The sequence below is a fragment of the Calypte anna genome, chromosome 27, assembly GCF_003957555.1.
Source record: "Calypte anna isolate BGI_N300 chromosome 27, bCalAnn1_v1.p, whole genome shotgun sequence".
Taxonomy (NCBI): Eukaryota; Metazoa; Chordata; class Aves; order Apodiformes; family Trochilidae; genus Calypte; species Calypte anna.
The window spans coordinates 2,082,218-2,103,758 of record NC_044272.1 but is presented as its reverse complement, the minus strand read 5'-3'; the positions used below and the strand labels follow the sequence as shown (position 1 = coordinate 2,103,758).

The 21,541-nt window shown below is 59.8% G+C and overlaps 4 protein-coding genes across 5 annotated transcripts; 2 read left to right on the top strand and 2 right to left on the bottom strand.

Moving 5' to 3' along the window:
• Window positions 1-2: 2 nt before the first annotated feature.
• Window positions 3-4,165, top strand: BECN1 (beclin 1). The gene is made up of 11 exons (XM_030465811.1): window positions 3-270; window positions 361-428; window positions 509-567; window positions 823-913; window positions 1,031-1,167; window positions 1,450-1,644; window positions 1,827-1,973; window positions 2,403-2,552; window positions 2,638-2,698; window positions 3,104-3,246; window positions 3,586-4,165. Exons 1-11 carry the CDS (start codon window positions 33-35, stop codon window positions 3,752-3,754), a joined length of 1,458 nt encoding a protein of 485 aa, XP_030321671.1. The 5' UTR covers window positions 3-32; the 3' UTR covers window positions 3,755-4,165.
• Window positions 4,166-4,652: 487 nt separating this feature from the next.
• CNTD1 (cyclin N-terminal domain containing 1) lies at window positions 4,653-7,834 on the bottom strand. Its single transcript, XM_030465820.1, has 7 exons — window positions 7,681-7,834; window positions 7,505-7,580; window positions 7,109-7,292; window positions 6,529-6,691; window positions 5,920-6,064; window positions 5,249-5,345; window positions 4,653-4,924 (listed from the first exon to the last, which is right to left on the bottom strand). Exons 1-7 carry the CDS (start codon window positions 7,832-7,834, stop codon window positions 4,769-4,771), a joined length of 975 nt encoding a protein of 324 aa, XP_030321680.1. The 3' UTR covers window positions 4,653-4,768.
• A 252-nt stretch (window positions 7,835-8,086) lies between these two features.
• LOC115599781 (cytochrome c oxidase assembly factor 3 homolog, mitochondrial) lies at window positions 8,087-9,038 on the top strand. Its single transcript, XM_030465831.1, has 2 exons — window positions 8,087-8,332; window positions 8,659-9,038. The coding sequence occupies exons 1-2, from the start codon at window positions 8,131-8,133 to the stop codon at window positions 8,769-8,771; spliced, it is 315 nt and encodes a 104-aa protein (XP_030321691.1). The 5' UTR covers window positions 8,087-8,130; the 3' UTR covers window positions 8,772-9,038.
• A 185-nt stretch (window positions 9,039-9,223) lies between these two features.
• Window positions 9,224-20,800, bottom strand: WNK4 (WNK lysine deficient protein kinase 4). 2 transcript variants are annotated; one of them, XM_030465797.1, is made up of 20 exons: window positions 20,321-20,800; window positions 15,397-15,569; window positions 15,010-15,230; window positions 14,740-14,897; window positions 14,095-14,183; window positions 13,810-14,029; window positions 13,411-13,735; window positions 13,124-13,254; window positions 12,986-13,053; window positions 12,764-12,905; window positions 12,580-12,696; window positions 12,350-12,505; window positions 12,022-12,076; window positions 11,753-11,905; window positions 11,093-11,667; window positions 10,752-10,848; window positions 10,247-10,646; window positions 9,911-10,113; window positions 9,711-9,808; window positions 9,224-9,624 (listed from the first exon to the last, which is right to left on the bottom strand). In XM_030465797.1, exons 1-20 carry the CDS (start codon window positions 20,798-20,800, stop codon window positions 9,622-9,624), a joined length of 3,864 nt encoding a protein of 1,287 aa, XP_030321657.1. In that variant the 3' UTR covers window positions 9,224-9,621. The 2 variants fall into 2 exon arrangements, with proteins under 2 accessions (XP_030321657.1, XP_030321656.1); XM_030465796.1 differs by having other exon boundaries at window positions 9,224-9,621.
• Window positions 20,801-21,541: the final 741 nt, after the last annotated feature.

The following is a 21,541-nucleotide window of genomic DNA, read 5'->3' as shown; positions in this document are numbered from 1 at the left end:
GCCGCCGGGTCCTGACCGCTCAGAGCCGGGAAATGGCGGCGGCGGCGGCGGCGGCGGCAGCGGCTCTGCCAGGACCCGGCCCCGCCGCTGCGTCACTTCCGCCCCGCGGCCATGGCGGTTCGGTGGTGCGGCTGAGCGGGGCGATGGAGGGCGGGCGGGTTCCCGCCTGCACCGCGCAGGTCAGCTTCGTCTGCCAGCGCTGCAGTCAGCCCCTGAAGCTCGACACCTCCTTCAAGATCCTTGACCGCCTCACCATACAGGAGCTCACCGGTACCGCCGGCGGGACCGGGCCGGGAGGGGCGGGGCGCGTCCCGGGCCCGGTTCACCCCCCCTCTCACCCTTCCCTCCTCTCTCCCGCAGCCCCGCTGCTGACCGCCGCTCCGGCCCGGCCCGCGGAGGCACAGGAGGAGGAGAGCGCCCTGACCGAGGTACGGCGGGGGGGAGGAGGGGGGGCGGAGGCGGCGGCGGCTTCCCCGGGCTCCCGGTGACCGTGTCCCCTCGCCCGCAGGAGGCTTTCGCGGAGAACCGGCAGGATGGCGTGTCCCGCAGGTTCATCCCGCCAGCCAGGTACGGCCGCGGCCCTCGGGCGGCTCCGCGGGGGGCTCCGCGGAGGCACCGGTTCCCATCACCCCGGCGTTCCCGCCCCGAGGGATCCCCGGTTCCCCCGTCAGACCCCAACCTGCGGGCAGACCCCGAGGCGCCTCCTGGGGCTGCCCCGTTCCCCGCGGTGCCTCCTGCAGGGGAGCAGGGGAACCAGATGTGGGTCTGGCATCGGTTCTGCCCCGGTCCCGGCTCTCAGCTCTCCCTGCAATCCCTCCCCAGAATGATGTCAACCGAGAGTGCCAACAGCTTCACCCTGATCGGGGAGGCCTCAGATGGCGGCACCATGGAGAACCTCAGCAGGAGACTGAAGGTGCTGGTTCCATCAGGAGGTGCTGGTGGGCCCGGGTACCTCAGAGCTGGCTGGGTGAGCAGTTCCCATCTGCTGCCAGCCCTGGGTGACCCCAGCTGAGGATGAGCTCTCCCACAGGTCACCGGTGACCTGTTTGACATCATGTCGGGGCAGACGGATGTGGATCACCCTCTGTGTGAGGAGTGCACTGACACACTGCTCGACCAGCTGGACACACAGCTCAACATCACTGAGAACGAGTGCCAGAACTACAAGTGAGTGATCCCCCCAGGCACCCCAGAGCTGCTGCAGGCTGGAGCCCCTCACCTGGGCTCCCTGTGGTCAGGAACAGCCCTACCTGCAGCTTGCTCTCTCTGTGCATACCTGACTCATGGTGCAGCAGCAACAGGGAGAGCTCAGCCTCAGGGAGGTGCATGTGAGCTCAGGGTCCCTCTTGCTCTGCTTGCTGACACCTTGCAGGGTGTCACGGAGTCAGGAGCCACTGCTGGGGGCTTGCCAGGATCCCTGTTCTTGGTAGTCCTGTGACTCTGCTTTAGGAGGTGTCTGGAGATCCTGGAACAAATGAACGAGGACGATAAGGAGAAGCTGCAGACAGAACTGAAGGAACTGGCACTGGAGGAAGAGCAGCTGATCCAGGAGCTGGAAGATGTGGAGAAGAACCGCAAGGTCGTGGCTGAGGACTTTGAGAGAGTCCGGGCAGAGGCTGAACGACTGGAGCAGGAGGAGGCTCAGTGAGTAAAACAAATGAAGTTATCATGTGGAGAAGCCTGTAGGTAATGCCAGAATGCCAAAATGTGAGTGCCGTGGTCTTTGCTCACTGGAATGTGGACCAAGGAAAGCCAGCACACTGTGTGAGCTGTGGCTCTTCTGTAAAGCCTGCACTCAGCATTTCTTGTTTTGCTTTTATGCAAAGGTACCAGAAGGAGTACTGTGAGTTCAAGAGGCAACAGCTGGAGCTGGATGATGAGCTGAAGAGTGTGGACAACCAAATGCGCTATGCCCAGATGCAGCTGGATAAACTAAAGAAAACCAACGTGTTCAATGCAACCTTCCACATCTGGTAATGGAAACACTGGGATATTGTGTCAGTTTTCAGCAAACCAGCAGTGTGGGGTTGGTTAATTACCTCAGTTTCACCAGGGGTTGCTAGGCAGGTCATGCTTACCCAAGAACAAACCAGGAGCTGCTGCACTGGGCCACCTGTAACACTCCCAACATCCAACTTCACAGGGTGTGTGGCTGGGGTTTGGGGGTTTTGGTTCTTTTTATGAACTCTTGTCACAAAAAGAGAACAAGTGGCTGGCATTTGTGCATGTTATAAGCAGAACCTGCAACCCCTTTGCTTGGTGAGCTGGGTGTATTCTGTAGGTTGGCTGTATGTATTCTGTAGGTGGCCCATGCTTGGCTGTATGTATTCTGTACATTCTGGCTGTGTGCCAGAGCCTGTACCTGTGCCCCAGGTGCTGATCTGTCATTCCCTTTGGGACAGGCACAGTGGGCAGTTTGGCACAATAAACAACTTCAGGCTGGGCCGTCTCCCCAGCGTTCCTGTGGAATGGAATGAGATCAATGCTGCCTGGGGGCAGACAGTGCTGCTGCTCCATGCCCTGGCCAACAAAATGGGCCTCAAGTTCCAAAGGTACGTGGGCACAGAACACACATTTCATACCTGACACCACACAGTGTGACCTGGGTAAAGAGTCAGACCCTGCCACTCCTTTCAGATACCGCTTGGTACCGTACGGCAACCACTCGTACCTGGAGTCCCTCACGGACAAATCAAAGGTGAGAGAGCTCCTGTGCTGCCAGAGGACACTGACCCCAAGAGCCACAGAGCTCTGCTCACACTCCAGGACACAAAACCAGGCTCAATGAACCCAGTGGGACAGGAGAGCTCACTGCCCAGCTCTTCGAATACAATCGCCTTACATCAACTCACTCGTTCTGCCATCCAGCAGTGAGAAAAACAAGAGGACCCTTGGACTTGGGCACTGCAGCTGGCCACAGGGAGATAGCATTGTTTGGGGTGACTTGGTGACAGGAACCCCAGCTTGCACTCACCACAAACCATGTCACAAACCAGTCCTAGGTATTCTCTGACAAATCTAAGCCTTGCCCGAGACCAAAGAGCTGCAGTGACCATCTCTGAAGTGGCATTCCTGGGGTGCCTGACACAAATCTCTCTTCCAGGAGCTCCCCTTGTACTGCTCAGGAGGCCTGAGATTCTTCTGGGACAACAAGTTTGATCATGCCATGGTAGCTTTCCTGGACTGTGTGCAGCAGTTTAAAGAGGAAGTGGAGAAAGGTGAAACCAGGTTCTGTTTGCCTTACAGGTGAGTGTTGCTGTAAAACATCCCAAAATAACCCCTGAGCACGGCACATGATCAGTGTAACAGAGCCCCACACAGCACTGACCAACCTCTGGAGCAGTCCAGAGCCCTGCTTGGTTCAGTCCTGTCCTTATGGAACCATCCCTGTTCCTATCACAGGCAGGATTGCCACATGCTCTCAGTTGATTGCAATTTAAAGCTTATTCCTCAGGTGACAACCTGAGTTTTGCCAGATTTCCTTGATAAAAAGAGTAACAGGGACATCAGGCAAATTTTATAGGTCACACTGAGGTCAAAGTCTTGTAATACCAATGCACTAACCACAGCTCTTGTGTGCTGCAGGATGGATGTGGAGAAAGGAAAGATTGAAGACACAGGTGGCAGTGGTGGCTCTTACTCGATTAAAACACAATTTAACTCTGAGGAGCAGTGGACAAAAGCACTAAAATTCATGTTAACTAACCTGAAGTGGGGTCTGGCCTGGGTCTCCTCCCAGTTCTACAACAAATAACTGTAAAGAACTCGTCCTGGCAGCTGTGGAGTGTCTGCTTTTTGTTGGAGAAAGTCAAATTAAGATATCTCTTAATATTAACCAGTACAAAATGTTTACAATACCAAAAATCCACAAGACACTTTATTTAAAATACCATTATTTCAAGTAGTATATAGAAAAGCAATATGTAAAGTTATATTGTTGAGCTGAATAATAATAATAATAATAAATAAATAAATCAACTGTTAAATTTGGGGTGTACAGGTGTGATGATGAGTGTCCCAGTTCAGCACCCTGGGGGTGTGGCACTCCTCTTGCAGCTTCACACAGTTTAGAGAAGTAAAATCTTTCAAACAGGGGGAGCAAGGTGCAGGAGGTTCTGCTGGGTCACTGCAGAGCAACTGCACTTTTAAAATAAAATATTTTCTATTTTCAGCACTCATCTGTGGTGCTGAACTGAGGGTTTGGTTCTGGTTTCTGATACTCACTCTGTGTCACACTGCCTGCAGCCTGTCCTGGCACAAAGAATAAAACAGAGCAAGGGTGTTCCCAGGAGGTGCTGAACAGATCCCTCTGTTATGAGACTTGTGGGAGTTGTTGTGTCCTTTCCACATCCACGGTCACCAGTGGGCACAGGAGGGGACTCTGCAACCAGCCTGGCTGCAGCAGCTGCCTGAGGGAGTTACTGGTTTAGTAAAAACCAGCAAGTGGAGAAAGGAGACACATCCCTGGCTGCAGCTGACACCAGGCATGCTGCTGCCTCCTCAAAACACAGCTCTGAGCTTTATACTCAAAAAGAAAAAAAAAATATCCACAACTTAGGAGATGCAGCTCTGCCAGTGCTGCAATTAGAGCTGAAAGAGAGTTCTGAGTGCTCCTGTGCTCCCCTCACAGCCCTGCCTGAAGGGATGAGCTTTTCCACACTTAGAAAACAAAAAAAAAAAATAACCAGGCTGGGTGCCCTCTGGAGGATGAGCTGTTAGCAGGGTGGTGGCTTGCTGCTGCACCCCTGGCCACAGAAGGGGGTTCTGTTTAAGTCACAACTCTATTTTTGGGAGCTCTCATTCCACTGTTGCTATAGTGCTGCTCCAGTGGGGCACTGCCAACAATGTGCTCCAGCACTGCAGAGGAGAGCTCCAGGATACTCCGTGCTGTGATGCCTGTGATGGAGTTCAGGTGCTCCACAACCTTAAAAAAAAACCCCCAAAAATAAGATAATCACCAGAGATGTGAGTTACAGACATGCTGCACATCTAAACAGAACAATGGTGCTCCCCTGGCACACACTCCAGGCTCTCTGACACGTTTGTTTGCTTGATTTTTCTGCTCTGTGGATTTTTTTTTTTTTTTTTTTTTTTTTTTTTTTTTTTTTGGTATTTTTTTGTTTAATTGCTTCTACCAAAGAAGTAAAATGAAAAAGCTACCACCTGCAAGTGTAGTACACCCCAAACACCTCAACAACACCCCCCCCACGTTTCCAGGCAGTGCTGAGGTGCTCTGAAGGGACTGTACCTGCCTCCAGTGCACGGGGTCCAGGATGAACACACTTGTGCTGATGATTCCAACAGCCAAGAGCATGAAATCTTCCTTTACTGTCAGAAACTTGGCTCTGCAGAAGTAAAAACATCTTCTGGGGCAAAACAAAGCAAGTTTCACAGTTCAAAACCCCCCACATCTGCAATGACTGTACAGCCCAGGGACACAGCTCCTCCTCCAGTCCAGGTAAAGCCCAAAACTTGGAGTGTTGGCTCTCACAGTGCTAGAGATGGATTTTTATTAGTAAGTGAACCTTGGCCATAAAGCAGATGTGGTGAAGCACACCACTCTGAACTGGTATATTAAATATTAATATATCAAATATGTTATATTAAATAAGTTAAATATATTTAATATGTTTAACTATATTAAATATAGTAAATACATTAAATACATTTAATATATTAAATATATTTAATATATTAAGGTATATTTAATATATTAAATATGTTTAACTATATTAAATATATAATATTAAATATACCACTGGTATATTAGATCAAGAAACAACCCTGAAATTAATGCTTGATGGTTTTTTTGTTTTGTTCTTTTAACACAGTGTCAGAGGAACTGCACTGCTATTTCTTAGGGATTTTTAGGGGTTTGGTTTCAAGTGATTTTAAGCAACAGCGACAGGAGCTACTTACACCTGGAGTTTGTTGGGTGTTGGATTTTCAATGGCCATCTTCAGCAAGGTGTCATAGATGCTGTCTCGGGTCAGGTAGGAGAAGTCCAGCAGCTGCACACACACCTGATGCAATGGCTCTGCAGGCAGCAGGCACCCATTGTGTCCTAGGACAGGGATCAGACACCATCAGCCACACATTTTGGTCATTCAACTGACCAGAGAGAAACCTGAGGGATGCAGATTCCTGGTGACAACTTGCCCTTTGGTTTCTGATACCACAGGCTGCCTCAAACCATGAGCTTTCCCCATTTCAGTGTAAATTCACTCATTCTGACACACAGGTTGTTGGATCTGAGCACAGGAAATGGTAACTCCCTGCAGAGAAAGTGGCCTCACAAGCTTTTGGGGATTGTGAACTCTTTTTACTGGCTGAGCCATGACTGGTTGTCCAGCACCATTCCCCAGATTCTGCTCAACACAAAGCTTTTCTCATCAGAAAAGCAAAGCTCTGGACAACCCGAAAATTTTCACATAAAAACCTGGAAAATGAGGCATTTTGGTTCAGAGCAACAATAGCTCTGTTAGTTTTAAGAAGTGCTTTCCCATTCTCTCCTAGTAGTGCTCTCACCTAAAACCTCCAGGAGCAATTCCACGTAAGCCAAAGGAGTTGAGACGTTGATCTGGAAGTGCAGAGTTTTCAGGACTAGAAGCTCTGACTCCAGCAGCTCCTGTTTGCTGTATGAGTATTTCAAGGACTGCAGGAATTTTAAAGCCATCTCACTGTTAACTATCTGAGGAGGGAAAAAAAGAAATTCTCTTCTAGGATGTGCTGAGATCCAGGCACATTCCTGCCTTACTCCTCCCACTGAATTTAAGCAGAAGCCACCACGGGCCTGCTGCTGCTGCTCACCCACCCTTTGGATTCCTCTTTTCAGCTCCCACTTTCCTTCCTGCAGGTTTCCTTTTCTCCACAAACCTTTCCCAGGCAGCTGGGAAGCCTCCAGCCACCCAATGTTCAACAACCAGAGTACTGGGAACGCTTCCTGACAAACTTCCCCAAACAGAGGGTGTTTAGGGCTCCGTTTCAGTGTTTCATGATCACTGTTGGCTTTCAAAGAGGAAGCCCATTTTTTTTAAGAGGGACCAATGTACCACCCAGTTTACTGCCCTGCTAGAAAGGGTGACAGGAAAAGGTTGTTCTGGCTCACGTTGTAGTGTAAGGAAAGTTTGCTGGCAAGCTGAACACAGGACACGAGTCGCAGGACAAATGTGTCATAGATCTGATCCTTCTGAGAACTGCTGCCTCTATCTCCTCCTCCTCTTCCTCCTTCACAGCTTTTAACTTTCTCTCTGGAGGAATTACAGATTTGCTCTACTTGCTTGATCATAAACCTGAAATGTTTTGAAAAAAAACCACAATTGCACAGGGAACAGTTCTGCTAAGGAAAAAAGAAAAGCAGTTCTGCAGAATACAGAATTTAATGACTAAAGAGACAAAGCTCTACACACACAAAAACATTATAAAATGTCTGAACAAGTGTTACAGAGCAGGCACAGTGCAACCATCTGGGGGAGACACACTCAACACCCAGGGGGTTTATTACCTTTCAAGCAATTCCACTGCTTGGTACCTTGCTGAGAGGTCCAAGTGCCATTTTTCAGACAAAAGGAATATAAATTCTGAAGAAAAAAAGAAAAACCCCAGTGCAGTCGGGCAGTGCTGAAGCTCATCACAGCCCCCTGCCTGTTCCCAGCACACCGCAGCCCCTCAGACCCTCACCCACAATCTGCCGCCCCTTGAAGCACCCGGCCTGCCCCGGCAGCCGGCTCAGGTACCGCTGGTTTTCCGTGGCCAAAAGGATCAGCGAATCCTCGAGGATCTCGGGAGCCACCTTGCCGAACACCGGGCCTGGCTCAGGCCGCCGGGACCCCATGGAGCGGGCGGGGCCGCGGCCCCAGCGGCTGCAGCGAAGCCCCCGACGCCTCCTCCCGGCAGTGGAAGGAGCCCCCAGACCCCGCTGGGGCTGTGCCAGGGCTCAGAGCCCCGCGGCTCTCGGTGAGGAGGAGCAGGCGGTACCGGGACCGGGACCCAACCCCAGCACCGCCCCCGGCCCCACCCTGACACCTCCCTGGTCACGCCCAATCACTCCAACTCGTCGCCACGCCCTGGAGGTGACGTCACGGAGGGGATGTGACGTCACCGCCCTGCACGGAAACGGCGGCGGGGAAGATGGCGGCGCCGAGAGAGCCCGGAGGGGAAGCGGCGTTCGCGCAGCGCATCGACCCCGCACGGGAACCGGGGCTGAGCCCCGAGCAGCGCCGGCTCATGGCGCAGGTGGAGCAGGCTCAGAGATACCGCGCTCTGCAGCGGAGACTCCGCAGCCGCAACGCGCTGCTGGCGCTCGGCATCGGAGCGGTGACTTTCGGCATTTGTATCCTGAGGGGACGGGGACGGGGACGGGGAGAGGCGGGAGGGGAAAGGAGGGGAGGGGAAAGGAGGAGAGGGGAAAGGAAAGGGAAGAAGGGTAAGGGGAAAAGGTAGGGAAAGAGGAAGGGGAAGGGAAAGAGAAAAGGGAAGGGGAAGGGGAAGGGAAAGAGAAAAGAAAGGAAAGGGGAAGGGGATGGGGAAGGGGAAGGAGAAAGGGAAGGGCAAGGAGAAGGAGAAGAAGAAGGAGAAGGAGAAGGAGAAGGAGAAGGAGAAGGAGAAGGAGAAGGAGAAGGAGGGTCTGCAGCCGCTGTTTGCCTCAACGCCCCCCAGACGGCTACACCTTCTACTCGGTGTCCCAGGAGCGGTTCTTGGATGACCTGGAGCAGGAGGCCGAAGCGGCCCGAGCCCGGGCCCGGGCAAGGGCAGAGACTGCAGCGAGCTGAGCACAGACAGCCCAGCCCGGCCCCGGTAAACCCTGAGCAAGCACAGAGGGGCCTTGAGCACCGGAGGGCACCCGGCTCTGAGCACGGAGCAGCCGCCCGCGGGGCTCTGGTCCTGCACAGTGCTCGGTGCAGCCCCGGGATGTGCACCGGGAGTCCCCCTGCAGGCAGGGCCTCCTTCCCTGAGGGGTTTCTGGAAGAGAGCTGCCCCAGGAAGGGGCAGGGGTGCCTGGGTGCTCATCCTTTTCCTCAATAAACACTCTGTCTGGAGTCTGTGTCAGTGCCTGGTGCTGAAGCAGCTGATGCCCACAGCCCAGCTCAGGATCTCATTTCCTGCTCAGGCATCTCTTGAGATGGGGGAAATTTTCTGTTTCACCCTATTTTTTATTCTTTTGTCATAATTGATGATGAGCCCACAGTGTCCCCAAGTGCCACCACACAGACAGCCTCCATCAGTTATTTAATTCATATTTATGAAAACACTTTGCAGACACCAGTTTGTATCAAAGCCCAGTTGCTGGCAGGGAGCTGGGGTGCTGTTCTGCTCGGCCCAGGGCCCGGTTCTGCCTGCATGGGTTCAGCTCAGAGTGAAGCCATGGAGGGTGGTGGCTGGAGGGGATGGGGACAGGGATGGGGGGGACAAGTGGGGGGCCGGCCCGCCCACCCTCTGATGCAGAGGTGGCAGGTACTGGGAGGAAGGGGGGGTCAGGGGGTCCCTGGGGTTGGCACCCAGGGCTGGTGCTGCCCTCCTGGCAGGCAGGGGGGTGGGTAGGGGGGGGTCTCTGTCTCTCACCCCCCGGGGCAGCAGGCACTTGGATGAGGTAGTTCAGTGGTGTCACTCCTGGCCAGCCGGCTACTGGGGAGAGAAGCAGCGGTGAGCAGGGGCTTGCCGGGGGTCCTGGCTATGGGACCACCACTCTCCACACACCCCCTGACCCTTACCAGGCGGCCGAGGTCGTCGGCAAAGGTGACCCCTTTGGTGAGGCGCTGCTCCTGCGAGCCGGTGCTGCTGCCGCTCAGCGAGTTGCGGCGCATGATGCCTGCGGGGGACAGAGCAGAGGGTTGGGCTGTGCCCCCCTCCCGGGGGTCTCCACGCCGCAGCCCCCCTTGGACCCCGAGCTCTGAGGGAGCGGGGCTGGCACCTGTGGGCTGTGCCAGCTCCAGGCGCTGGAGGCTGTTGCGGCGGGAGGGGTTGAAGCTGCCCTTGGAGAGGCGGCGCTGGCGGCTGGAGAGCATGGCGGCCGGGGAGACGATGCCGAGCGGTGGCTGCTTCCCCATCCGCAGGTAAAGCTCCTCGATCTCCTTCTTCTGAGTGCTCTGCAGCAGCTGCACCTCTGCCATGTGCCTGGGGAGGAGGAGAGGGAGGCTGAGAGCTGAGCCAGGGCCTCTGGGAAAGGGGCACCCTGTGCTGTGTTCCCCCCCTCCTGGGCACAGATCCCCCACACCCCTCTCTGCCCTCTTTCCGTGGGGTTTCTCACTTCTGCCGCAGGTTCTGCAGCTCCTCCCAGATCTCCTCATCCTCACTCTCGGTGTCATCACTGCTCAGGTAGGGCAAGCTACGGGAGTAGCTCAGCCAGACCTGGCTGATGATGGCCGGGGCTGTGCTCTCGCCGCCCTCCTCTCTGGGGCCCTCCCGGTCGCTCTCCACCAGTGCTACCGTCCCCTCCTCGGCCTCGGGGCCCCGCTCCACCGTCTCCAGCACCGAGTCCGTGTCACTGCTTGAGCTGCTGGGGGGCGTAGCGGGTGGGGGGGAACCCCTCACTGCTGGCTCCACATTGAACTGCTCCCCCTCGCTGTCGCCTGGCACCGGGGAGGTCACAGCCATGTCCTTGGTCGGTGTCACCTGGAACCGGCCCAGGATCTGGGGCTTGGCTCCTGCTGGGGACAGAGGCAGTGGGTGAGGTTAAGGTAGGTGGGAGGGTGGGGCACCGGAGGGTGGGGGTCACAGTGCTCTGGTGCAGCCCCTGCCCTTTGCCATCTCACCTTCGCTGACAGGTGAGAACCGGGCCCTGGGCACGCTGGGGGCCGGGGACTCCGAGACGATGAGCGGGTGGATGGGTCTGGGGGAGCTGGGAGGCACCTGCAGCACCCAAGTGGTGTCAGCCCCCCCCGCCCCCCAAGATCCCCACATTCCCTTGTCTCCCTCTGCTGCCCCTCCCACACTCCAGGACCCACCACCCACCCAGCCCTCTCACCCCAGGGACTCCCCATGCCACGGGACTCCCTGCTCCATCCCAGAGCAGCATCTGCGGTGACAACCCAGACCCCCGTGCTGACCCCTTCCTCCAGCAGCCCCCGGGCACCCCTCCCACTCCTGTACTCACCGTGCTGCCCTCGGGGCTCCCTGGCAGGGAGGGTGATGGCAGGGGACTCCCCACAGCCTCGCTGCCTGGGGGGCTCAGCGGGGCCGGGGAAGGGAAGGGCAGGGGCCCCCCAGCAGTGGGGACATCAACCCCCGGTGACACCAGGGTCCCACCACCGGCTGGGACAGACTTGGCCATGCTGGCAGGGTCGGGGTAGGTGAAACGTGGGGACCCCACGGCGAGGGTCTGTGGCCGTGGCACTGCCGGGGGGTAGAGGTACCTGCCCGAGCTGGCGATGGAGTAGACTGCGGGCAGCAGCGTGTGGGCCATGCTCATCACAGCCAGGGAGAAGACGTTGGCCAGGGACAGGAGAGGGGCAGGGGGGGACCAGGGCATGCTGGTGACAGGGGGGCTCGGGGGGCTGCTGGGCCCACTGGGGACAGGGGATGTGGGAAGTGGCAGCGGGGCCAGGAGGGCTTGGGGTGGGGCTGGTGGGACGGGACCCCTCGGGGTGCTCGGGGGGGTCTGTGGGAATGCCGGCGAGGTTGTCAGCCAGGAGGGAGCCATCGAGGCAAGGGGCCAGGTCTGGAGGGAGCCTGCGGAGAGATGGGTGTCAAGAGCATCCCCCTACCCCATGAGCCCTGTGCCAAAGGGACAGAGGTGCCTGGCCAGGGCTGGTACCTGCAGGGGAGCCCGGCAGCACCGGCTGCAGCTGAGGGACCGGAGGTGCCGGTGGCTCCGCGGGGCTGCCGGGGTCGGTCTCCAATGGGGAGCTGCTCAGTGATGGCAGGATGGGGGACTGGACAGAGAGGCTGGGACTGGTGCAGCCCAAGTCTGTGGCACAGGGGTGACAGCCAATGCTCAGCCGGGGCAGGATGTGCCCCCATGGCTCAGCCCAGGCTGTCACCCCCTGGGAGTGCAGGAAGGATTCACACCAGGGAGAGACGTACCACTGAGTGAGGAGGAGGAGATGGAACGTGACAGCTCCTGCAGCTTCAGGTCCACCTGCTGAGGGGGACACAGCTGAGCCCAGCACCAGGGCAGAGACCCCAACAGACTGAGCCAAACCCCTGCTGGCCCCCAGCCCCACTGCCTGTGGTGACAGGAGCTGGCAGCTCTGCTGGATAGGGGGGCAACACAGCCCCTCACAGGAGTGGGAAGTGACCTGGAGCTACAGGCACAGGGCTGGGGGACCCATACCCACCCCTCTCCCTGCCAGGTTCCCCAGAGCCAGGCAGCACCCTCATCCCCCTCCACCTTGGTGGTTTCCCCACTCACGGGGCTGCCAGCACCACGCTCAGCCTCCGGGCTCTCGGGCAGCTCAGTGGCAGAACGCCCGTCCTTACGGAGCAGGGTCCCCACTCGATGGATGATGTCCCGGATGCGGTGGATGAAGCCATCCCGCTCTGACTTGAGGATGAACTCGTTGTGGACCTGGGGGCAGCGGGGCTGGTCAGCAATCAGCAGGACCAGGCAGACACCCCCCCTCACTCCCACCCCTTGCTCACCATGACAGCTGCGATTTCCTCTGGGTTGTCCCCATCCAGGTCGAACTTGAAAGTCACCATCTTGTTGTTGTAGGTCTGCAGCTGGCACTCCACCACCCGGTCGTTCTTGTCGGAGATCTGAGGGCAACAGAACCAGCTCAGCCCTGGCAGCACCCACCTGCCCACCCAGCACCCTGGCACTCACATTGGTGATGCGCAGCCTGGACCGGGCTCGGCGCCTCAGCAGCTTCCCCGGGGCACGTTTGGGCGGCAGCTCGGTGCTGCGCTCGCTGGCTGAGAGCCCCTCGTAGCCATCACTCATCCCGGATGCCACATCCGAGGCGTAGCTGCAGGAACCCCAGGGGCACCTCAGCATCAGCACACCACTCCTGATCCCCACAGCCCCAGCCCAGCCCCCCTACCTCACCTGTCCACCGGGGAGGAGAATCCACTGGCGGGGGGCAGGCGCTCGGGGGGCAGCTGCACCGCGATGCTCTGCGGGGAGAGGATGGTGTCAAGTGGTGCCACGGCCACCCTGACCCCAGCCCCACAGGGCACTGCTCACCGTGGGGAAACAGCGCACAGGGCGGGTGGGTGGGGGGCTGGCAGGGTCCCCTGCTGAGAAGCTGTGATGGGCCAGGTCAGAGGAGTCCAGGAAGCCCGAGGAGCTCAGGTAGCCATCGGTCTCGCAGTCAGCTGTGAAGGAGCATTTGTGTGAGCATGGCTGGAATAAGCCCCCTCCCCACCTCGCGCCCCCAAGGAACAGCTGTGGGGCTGGGTGCACAGAAGGAACCCACCCCCTTCCCACCTCTCACCCCCCTCCCGCTGTCCCCCCACCCAGTGCCTACGCACAGGTGGCTGAGGAGTAACTGGTATGCCTGTAGGTGAAGTGCTGGTCAGCCTCGGGCTCCTCAGGCTCTGGGAGGAAAGTGCTGCTGAAGATGGAGTCCCCAGAGCCAGGGGTGGTCGTGGTGGGTGCAGGGACCCCGGGTGGCAGCGGGGACTTGAGGTCCTCCAGCAGGTGCAGGACACCCGGTGGCTGCTCCGGCTCTGCGGGTGACTGCACGCCCTGAGCGCGCTTCAGCTTCTCCCGCTTGCGTTTGATGGCAACCACCCGGTCCCGCACTGCCTTGGCCACCAGCTTGTAGTCAGCCTCACAGATAAAGCCCAGGACCACCTGCACAAGAGGGGATAGTCACATTGGGGTGCAGGGATCCCATGGTTGCCAGGGTCCCTCATCCCTGCACCCACCATCTCCTGGGCCACCTCCTCTGCCACGTCCTTGTAGAGCTCGAAGAGGAACTCGATGGCGTTGTTGTCCTTGTACTTGCCATGCAGCTTCTTTGTGTCATCCATGCGCAGCCAGAGCTTGAGCCCAGACTTGATGCCGTCGTCCTCCTCAGCCAGCTCCACGTGCACCCCTGTGTCCTCCTGGAAGAAGGAGTGCTCCAGCAGGTCCTGGATGGTGTACCTGCAGAGATCATGGCTCAGCCTAGGGCCAGGGACCTTCCCCCTAGCCCCCCACTTTGTCCCCACCTCTCGTTCTTGTCCATGCGGATGCAGCCCTCGATGATCTCCTTCAGCTCTGGCACCTTCACCTTGTAGAAGCTGCTGGGCTTCAGGCCCTGGGGGGTGACAGGGGTCAGAGGCTCCTGTGCCAGACCCTGCCACAGCATCAGGTTTCCAGGGCCCAGGGCTGAACCTCTGTGGTGTCATGGTGCTGCCAAACATTCCCTGGGAATCCACAGCCCCCAGTGCCACCCAGCACAGCCCCACCAGCAGCAGGGATACATGGGGACAGGGCTCCCAGCTCAGGACCCCACTGGCCTGGCCACAGTAACTGGGGCCAGGGCTCCCTGGGGCTCCACGTTTCCACCCCAGCAGGCAGAAGCCAGCCCAGACAGGCTGGGGCAGCCGTGGTGCCTGGAGCAAGGGCTGGCTGAGCCAAGTGGCTCCTGTTCCACCCCATTAACACTCCAGCAGCACCTGGCACCATGTGAGGGACACAGGGTCTGGCTGAGCTGCAGCCCCTCTGCCCACCATGGGCCCCATGCTCCAGCACAGCACCCTGACACCAACCTGCAAGGGGACACATTGCAGGGAGCAGCCACAAACCCTCACTCTGGCTCTCGTGGCCGTGGCCCCAGCCAGCAGTGTCACCCCCAGCCCAGGGCTGCTCACCGAGGTGACTTTGCGGTAGATCTGGGCAGCATTCTGGCACTCGGAGTAGGGGTACTCGGAGGTGGCCATCTCCAGCATGCACATCCCAAAGGCATAGACATCCACAGCTTCGTCGTACTTCTCCTCATACATCTCTGGTGCCATGAACTCGGGGGTGCCTGGGGGAAGCAGTGGGGCTCAGCACCCCTGGGGCACCGACTCCCCACCTTTGCCACCATGGAGCTGCTGTGAGCCCACCGGGACCCTTCTGGGACACCCCCAGGACCCCACCTATGACACTCTTGGCGAAGGAGGCTCTCTTGAGGGTGGCCAGGCCCAGGTCTCCGATCTTGACGGAGCCTGTGGGGCCCGTGATGAAGATGTTGTCACACTTGAGGTCACGGTGGATGATGGGGGGTGAGCGGGTGTGCAGGAAATGCAGCCCCTTGAGGATCTGCCGGCTCCAGCGCTGCAGCACCTTCAGCTTCATCTCTTTGAACCGCTTCAGATACCTGTTGGGGGACCCACGGGGCTCAGCCCCACACCCCAGCCCCCATCCTCAGCCAAATACCTGCACCAAGTCCCCAAGCAGGGGGTGCAGACCCATCCCTCACCTCCCCACCACTGCAGGGGTCCCATACCCTCGCTGCACACCCCGACCTGGGGGTCTCTGCTCACGTTTTCAGGGTGCCAGATGTCATGAGCTCTGTGACCAGCACGATGCAGATCTGGCCTTTGATGGTTGACTTCCAGGAGTCATAGAAGCGGACGATGTTGGGATGCTGCAGCCCCTTCAGCATCTCCACCTCCTCACTGAACCGCTGCCGTTCCGTCTTGGACAGCTTCCGTGTCTGCAGGAGCCAGCAGGGGGGTGAGGGGTCCCCGGTGGGTGTAGAGGATGCCCTGGCTCACGGGGGACCCTCACATCCTCATCCCCACTCCCTGCACACGACAGAGGCTGCCATGGCCCCAGTCAGAACTGCTGTCCCCCAGCCCAGGGGCTCAGGTGGGGCTGGGGGTCCCAGACCATGGTCTCTCTCCCCTACCCGGGCACCTCTGGCTCCCAGCAGGGCTCTGGTGTGGCAGCGTGCCGGGACAGCCTCAATGGGGCCTTTGTTGGGGAAAGCAGGCGGGGGAGGCCCCAACCCAGGTTTTTCCATGTTCCTCCTGCTCGAGTTAATTAAAGTGGAAACTGAAGCCAAGTGCTGACACGGACACTGAGTGGAGCTGGGGCCAGGGCCAGCAGGGAGGGCACAGACCCCCTGTCCTGGAGGGACACGGTCCCATCGTGCAGGAGGAGGGGACCTGGCCAGATAGACCCTGAAGGAGCTGGATCCTGCCCTGAGCCCAGGCAGCTGAGAGTGCTGGGGCAGAGGCAGGGGCAGCATCCCCCTCCATGGCTCCAGTACAGCCCAGGCCTGGGCCAGTCCAGAGCTGGGGACACCCAGCCAGGACCCCTGTCAGGGCCAAGGAGCCACCGCCCACAGCCACCAAGGTCCCACCACCATATGGCACTGCCAGAACCACACTCAGCACCTCGGCTGGCAGCCACCATCCATCAGCCCAGGCAGCTTTTGTAATATTTTCATTGCATCACAGCTGGCCCCATGGCCGGGCTGGAGCCACTCCATAATCCCCTCTGCTTTTAACACACGCTCAGGGACCCAGCTCAGCCCAGATGAGAACTTGAGCTCTGCTGCAGGGGATGAATGGGACCTTTCATACCCGAGGAGGAAAACAGCAGCCCGAGCCCCTGAGCAGTCCAGCAGCACACCGGCTGCCCTGCCCAGCACTTGTGGCCATCCTCAGCCCCCCCGGGCCCCCCAGCCCAGAGACTTCATTGCACCCCACAAACCTGCAGGGGTACAGGGGACACTGACATGGGCTGGGGAGGGAGTCACAGTGGCCACAACTCCCCCAGCTCAGCAAGAGCTGCTTGGAGCAGTCGCACCAGCACAGCCACCCCCAGCCCCAGGCAGAACTCCTGACATGAGACCCCCAAGGAGCCCAGATCAAAGCCTGGGGGGTACAAGCTCATCCCCCAGGTCTGGGGGTTTGCCTGGCTCTGTTCCTGCTGCACAACCAAAGCAGCAGCAGACCCCACGCCCAACACTTCCCACTCCCTGAGCACCAGCAGTGGGGACCAGAGCCACTGCTCCCCCAGGGATGGGGCAGGGGGTGGGCAGGGCTGGCAGCAGAGCCCCACTGGTGGGCAGGGACACCACGTCCTTCCCTGGCAGCACCTGGCGCAGGGCAGGGGAGGACGCTGGGGACATGGTGCTGGGTAAGGAGTGGGGTGGCAGCAGTCCAGCCCCATCCTGTGAGCCAGGAGCTGGCTGCCGGGGAGCCTGGCACAGCCAGCAGCAGGAGCTGAGGCCAGCACAGGAGGCAGGGCTGGGCATGGCAGCCCAGGACGGTCTCACCCCTGCAGCAGGAGGCTGTCCCCAATGTGAGGAAGCACCATTGCTCACATTCCCAAGCCCATGGGACCCCCATCAAGCAAAACCGCCCAAGTGTCCATGGTTCATCCCCTCTTGGTCAGGCAGAGCTCCCAGCTTCAGGGGTGCTGAGCTTTGGGTGCTGCCCCAGAGCCTTGCCAGGCTCAGCCACAGCACAGGGTGGGCATGTGATGGGGAGGATTTTGTGAAGACACATGAATTTAGGCAGAAAGGTGCCCTACAGCTGCTGGGACAGGTTGCTTGCCTGTCCTGGGCCAGGGAGCTAGGGGAGGCATGGCAGTGTCCACCAACCAGGCTGCTCCCACCCACAGGGACCCCCAAGGGGACCCACAGGAAAACCACTCCTGGACAGGTATTTACAGCTCAATCCTGCTCCGGGCCTCTGGTTTCCTCCCTGCTTCCTCCTTCCCCAGCACTCACAGCACCTATCAACAGAAACAGTCCCCAGTCTAAAGCTGGAAAGCACAAACAGGTCGTGGCAGGGCTGTGGGGTGCGGGCAGGAGGCACAGACAGACACTGCCTTCAGCACTGGGGGGCAGTGGCATAGGAGGACAGGGATGGGCAGGTCCCCAGAGGGGTCCCACAGGAAGGCAGGGGACAGACAAAAAGGGCCTCCAGGTCACCAGGCACCAGAGAGGGACAAGCAAGGTGAGAGCAGCACAGAGAGTTGGGATTTGGGACCAGGAGCTGTCACAGCAGCTGGACACAGCTCTCTGGACCGGAACAGGTCAGGGCTGAGGTTAGGTATTCATTTAGAATTGAAAGGCAATAAAAGGAGAACTGTGAAAGACACAGGACAAAGCTATTTTTAAAAGGGCAGAACCACAACCATTTTTATTTGCGGTTCCAAATCCTGTATTTGTGTCACAGTGTCTGATTCTTTGCATGATTGCTGAAAAAAAACAAACTTTTAAAAGTCTGTTTTCTGTATTCTCAGCCCTCGTGGGAGACAGATTTTAGGACAAGAGACACTGGATAAAGAGCAGCCAGTGGGACAGGGCTGAATACTGGGTGGGGTAGAGGGGCTGGGGAAGTGATAAGGGGGCAAGCACTGGGATCAGGAGCAGGATGGGGCTGCCCAGCCCTCGAGGGGTCTCAGCTACAGCCGGGCTGTGCCAGGGGCCAGGTCTGCCAGGCAGAGTGGGACACTCATGGGACAGTACCTGGCAGGAGCTCAGTCTCTCCACACACATCTCCCCTAGCTCCCCGTGGGTCTAGAGAGCAGCTCTCATGGCTCCAGCCTGTGCTGGCCCAGTGTGTGTCTGCTGGACCTGGGGCATAGGAGCATTGTGGTCCCTTGCTCCAGTGGGAGATGCAGCCTTGTCCCCCCAGAAGCCACCTCACAAGATCTAGAGCTATCTGTGCACATCGTGGGCACCCCCTGCCCACACCCCCTGCCCACACTGCTGCCAGACTAAATCCCACGTGCCCGTGGCCCCTGTCTGGGCTGTAGGATGGGTCCAGGGACCACATCCAGCCCCAAGGGGCATTCAGGAGCTGCTCTGGCACAGTCAGAGGTGGGGACAGGGTCCCCACAGCCCAGCCACAGTGACAAGCAGGAGGGGAGGGAGCAAGCCTTGCTGCCAGGTCTGCCACTGCTGCTGGCACGGGGGGCGGGGGCACGTCTGCAGCGGGGCCTGAAACCTGCAGGGAGGGACACGGAGCCAGGCAGGAGGGAAGAGCCTGGCACGGCTGACTCATCCAGAGAAGATGCTGCCAGCAGCAGGCTGGCATGTCTCCCCTTCCCCAAAGGGACCTGGGACTCAAATGGACCTCAGGAGCGCCTGGACAGAGCTGGGGGTCGAGTTAGAGAGGGAGCCGAGCTGGCTCTTGGCAGCAGCTGAAGGAATTGTGCAACCTGGGGAGGCAGGCAGGGGCCCAAACCCTCACCTTCTGCCATCACCCCCTTCAGAAATCACCCACGGCTATCTCAGGATCTCTCCTTGCACTGCTGGGCTGCAGCCACTCCAGGACCCAGCCCCGGCAGCCGCCTTCAGCTGCACCGAGGTTTTAGGAACAGGACAACAAACTCGCAAGACACGTTTTTCTGTGTAAACAAGGACTTGGACCTTCCCTCTGCAGCAGCCACCCTAGGCTCAGGAGCCTACTGGAGACTTTGGACTTCTCCAAAGCCCCTTCCTGGGGGCTCCAAAGAGAAAAGAGACCCCCACAGCACGTCTCTCCTGTGCCTCTCCATGGATGAGATCAGGCACATCCATCAAAAGCAACAAGTGGGAGAAAGTGTTGCAGAGGTAACACCTTCACCACTGCCCTCAGCCTCCTGCTCTTAGCATCCTGCTGCCGGGGAAGAGACTCGGCAGAGAGGAGATGGGGACACTGTTCACCCACGGGTCCGGGTGCTCCCAGCACAGCCCCTGGTGGCATTGCAGGAACCACACGCAGGTGTCTGTGGATGCCACTTCAGCCAAGGTCAAGCAACCAGAGCACGCCAAGGTCACACCGCACCCGGGCTCCCGAGCGAGCCCAGCCCCAGGCTCACTGCACACCCGTGTCCCTGGGCACGCCGTGGGCTACCGGAACAAATCTCGGGGCGAGCTCCAGAGCTGGCACAGGCACACGGGCAGAGGCCAGAACCTGAGGGGGCACCGCGGCCCTTCCGCGGGGAAAGCTGCAAGGTCGTGGGCACCGAGAAGGCAGTGAGGAGCTCAGCCCCCAGAACCCCTAATGGATCCATCCACCTGTAAAGCCGCGGAGCCGGGATTGGCACCGGGAGCGCGGGTGTCCCGGTGTGCTCCATGGCGCAGGCAGCCAGAAGGCAAATGGAAAACAGCACGTGATGGGCAGGAGGGCCGGAGCAGGGGTGTTAAGCACCGAGCCTGGGCCCGGGCCAAGAGCCCCGTGTGATGCCGAGGCACCGGCAGGGACGGGCACAGCGCCGGGGGCTGAGGGGGCACGCATGTGCCTGGCAGGACGGGGGATTCGGGGGCCCTGCGCTCTCTGGGACCGGGACCGGCCCCAGCGAGATGCCCCGCGGTTCCTGCACGGCTGCCCAAGCAGAGGGGCTCGGGGCTGGGGGCTGACCACGCCAGGGAAACGGGACGGAGAAGGGTCCAAGTGCCCCTTCCGACACTCCCTCCCGCGGGCAAGGCTCCGCTGCAGCGGGCAGGGGCAGGGGCTGTACCTGCAGCTCGCACCACGCCACCTCCACGGTGGTCTCCGTGTCCAACCCCTTGTAGACGGTCTTGAAGGAGCCGCGGCCGATCTCGATGTCGAACTTCAGGAACCGGCCGTCGGGGGAGGTGGCGACCGCCCGCGTCTCCACCTCCTCGCTCTCCGTCTCCTCCGGCTCCCGGCGCCCGGGTGCAGCTGCCGGTGGCGGGGACACCGGCCCCCCGAGCCCTCCGCCCGCCGCCGGGTAGCCCAGCAGCTCCAGCTCGGCCGAGCTCCGCCGGTTGAAGCGGGAGGACGCGCGGCGGGAGTCACGCACCGAGGGCCGCCGGGCGCGGTTGCGGTGCGGGGCCCTCCCGGGGAGCCCCGGCTCCTGCTCCGGCTCCGGCTCCAGCCCCGGCCCCGGCTCCGGCTCCGGTGTGGAGCCGCCGCCCGTCCTCTCCGCCTCGGGCTGGGACATGGCTCCGCCGGCAGCGGGCTCGGCCGCCAGCATCGGTCAGACCGGCTCGGGGCGGCGGCTCCCGCGCAGCTTCACACCTGGTGCCGCCACGGCCCCGCAGCCAGGAGCGACCGCCGAGCCCCGGCCCGGGCACCGGCCCCGGCCCCGCCCCGCCCCGCCCCCACGCGGCTACCGCCCCCCGCCTGCGCTGCATCACCGGCACCGCCACCGGGCATCGGCACCGCCACTGGACACCAGCCCCGTCCCCAGGCGCGGGCGCCGACACCGGGCACCAATACCGGGCACCGGTCCCGGGACGGACACCCAGCACTGCGGCCTTGGGCACGGGCAGAGCGCAGCCCCGGTGGGCATCACCTCCCCTCGCCGGGTCCTCTCCCCTCGGTCCGGGGGCCGCTGCTCCGGGGGAGCTCTGAGCCCTCCCCACCTCCGGACGACTCCGCTGCGAGCACCTATCGGGACGTTTCCTCGGAGGTTCTTCCCGGGGTCCGGAGCTGCGTGTCCGTGAGAAGCCCGGTCCCGTTCCTGCGGGGTCAGCCTGTGCCGATCCATCCGCCCATCCTCCGGGTTCACTGCGGTGCAAAATCCCCGAACTGGGGTCATGCAAATAGGAAGATGCGGGCTTGCGTATCCGCCCCGCGCCAGCCTGGACAAGGGCTGCTTGTGTCCCCAGGTGAAAGGAGGAGGCTGTTCCGCCCGGGGAGGCTGTTTACACAAAACACAAAGCAATTGAGGCCGGTGCTAATTTCTTTTCCCTAAGGTCAGGTTGTTTCTACC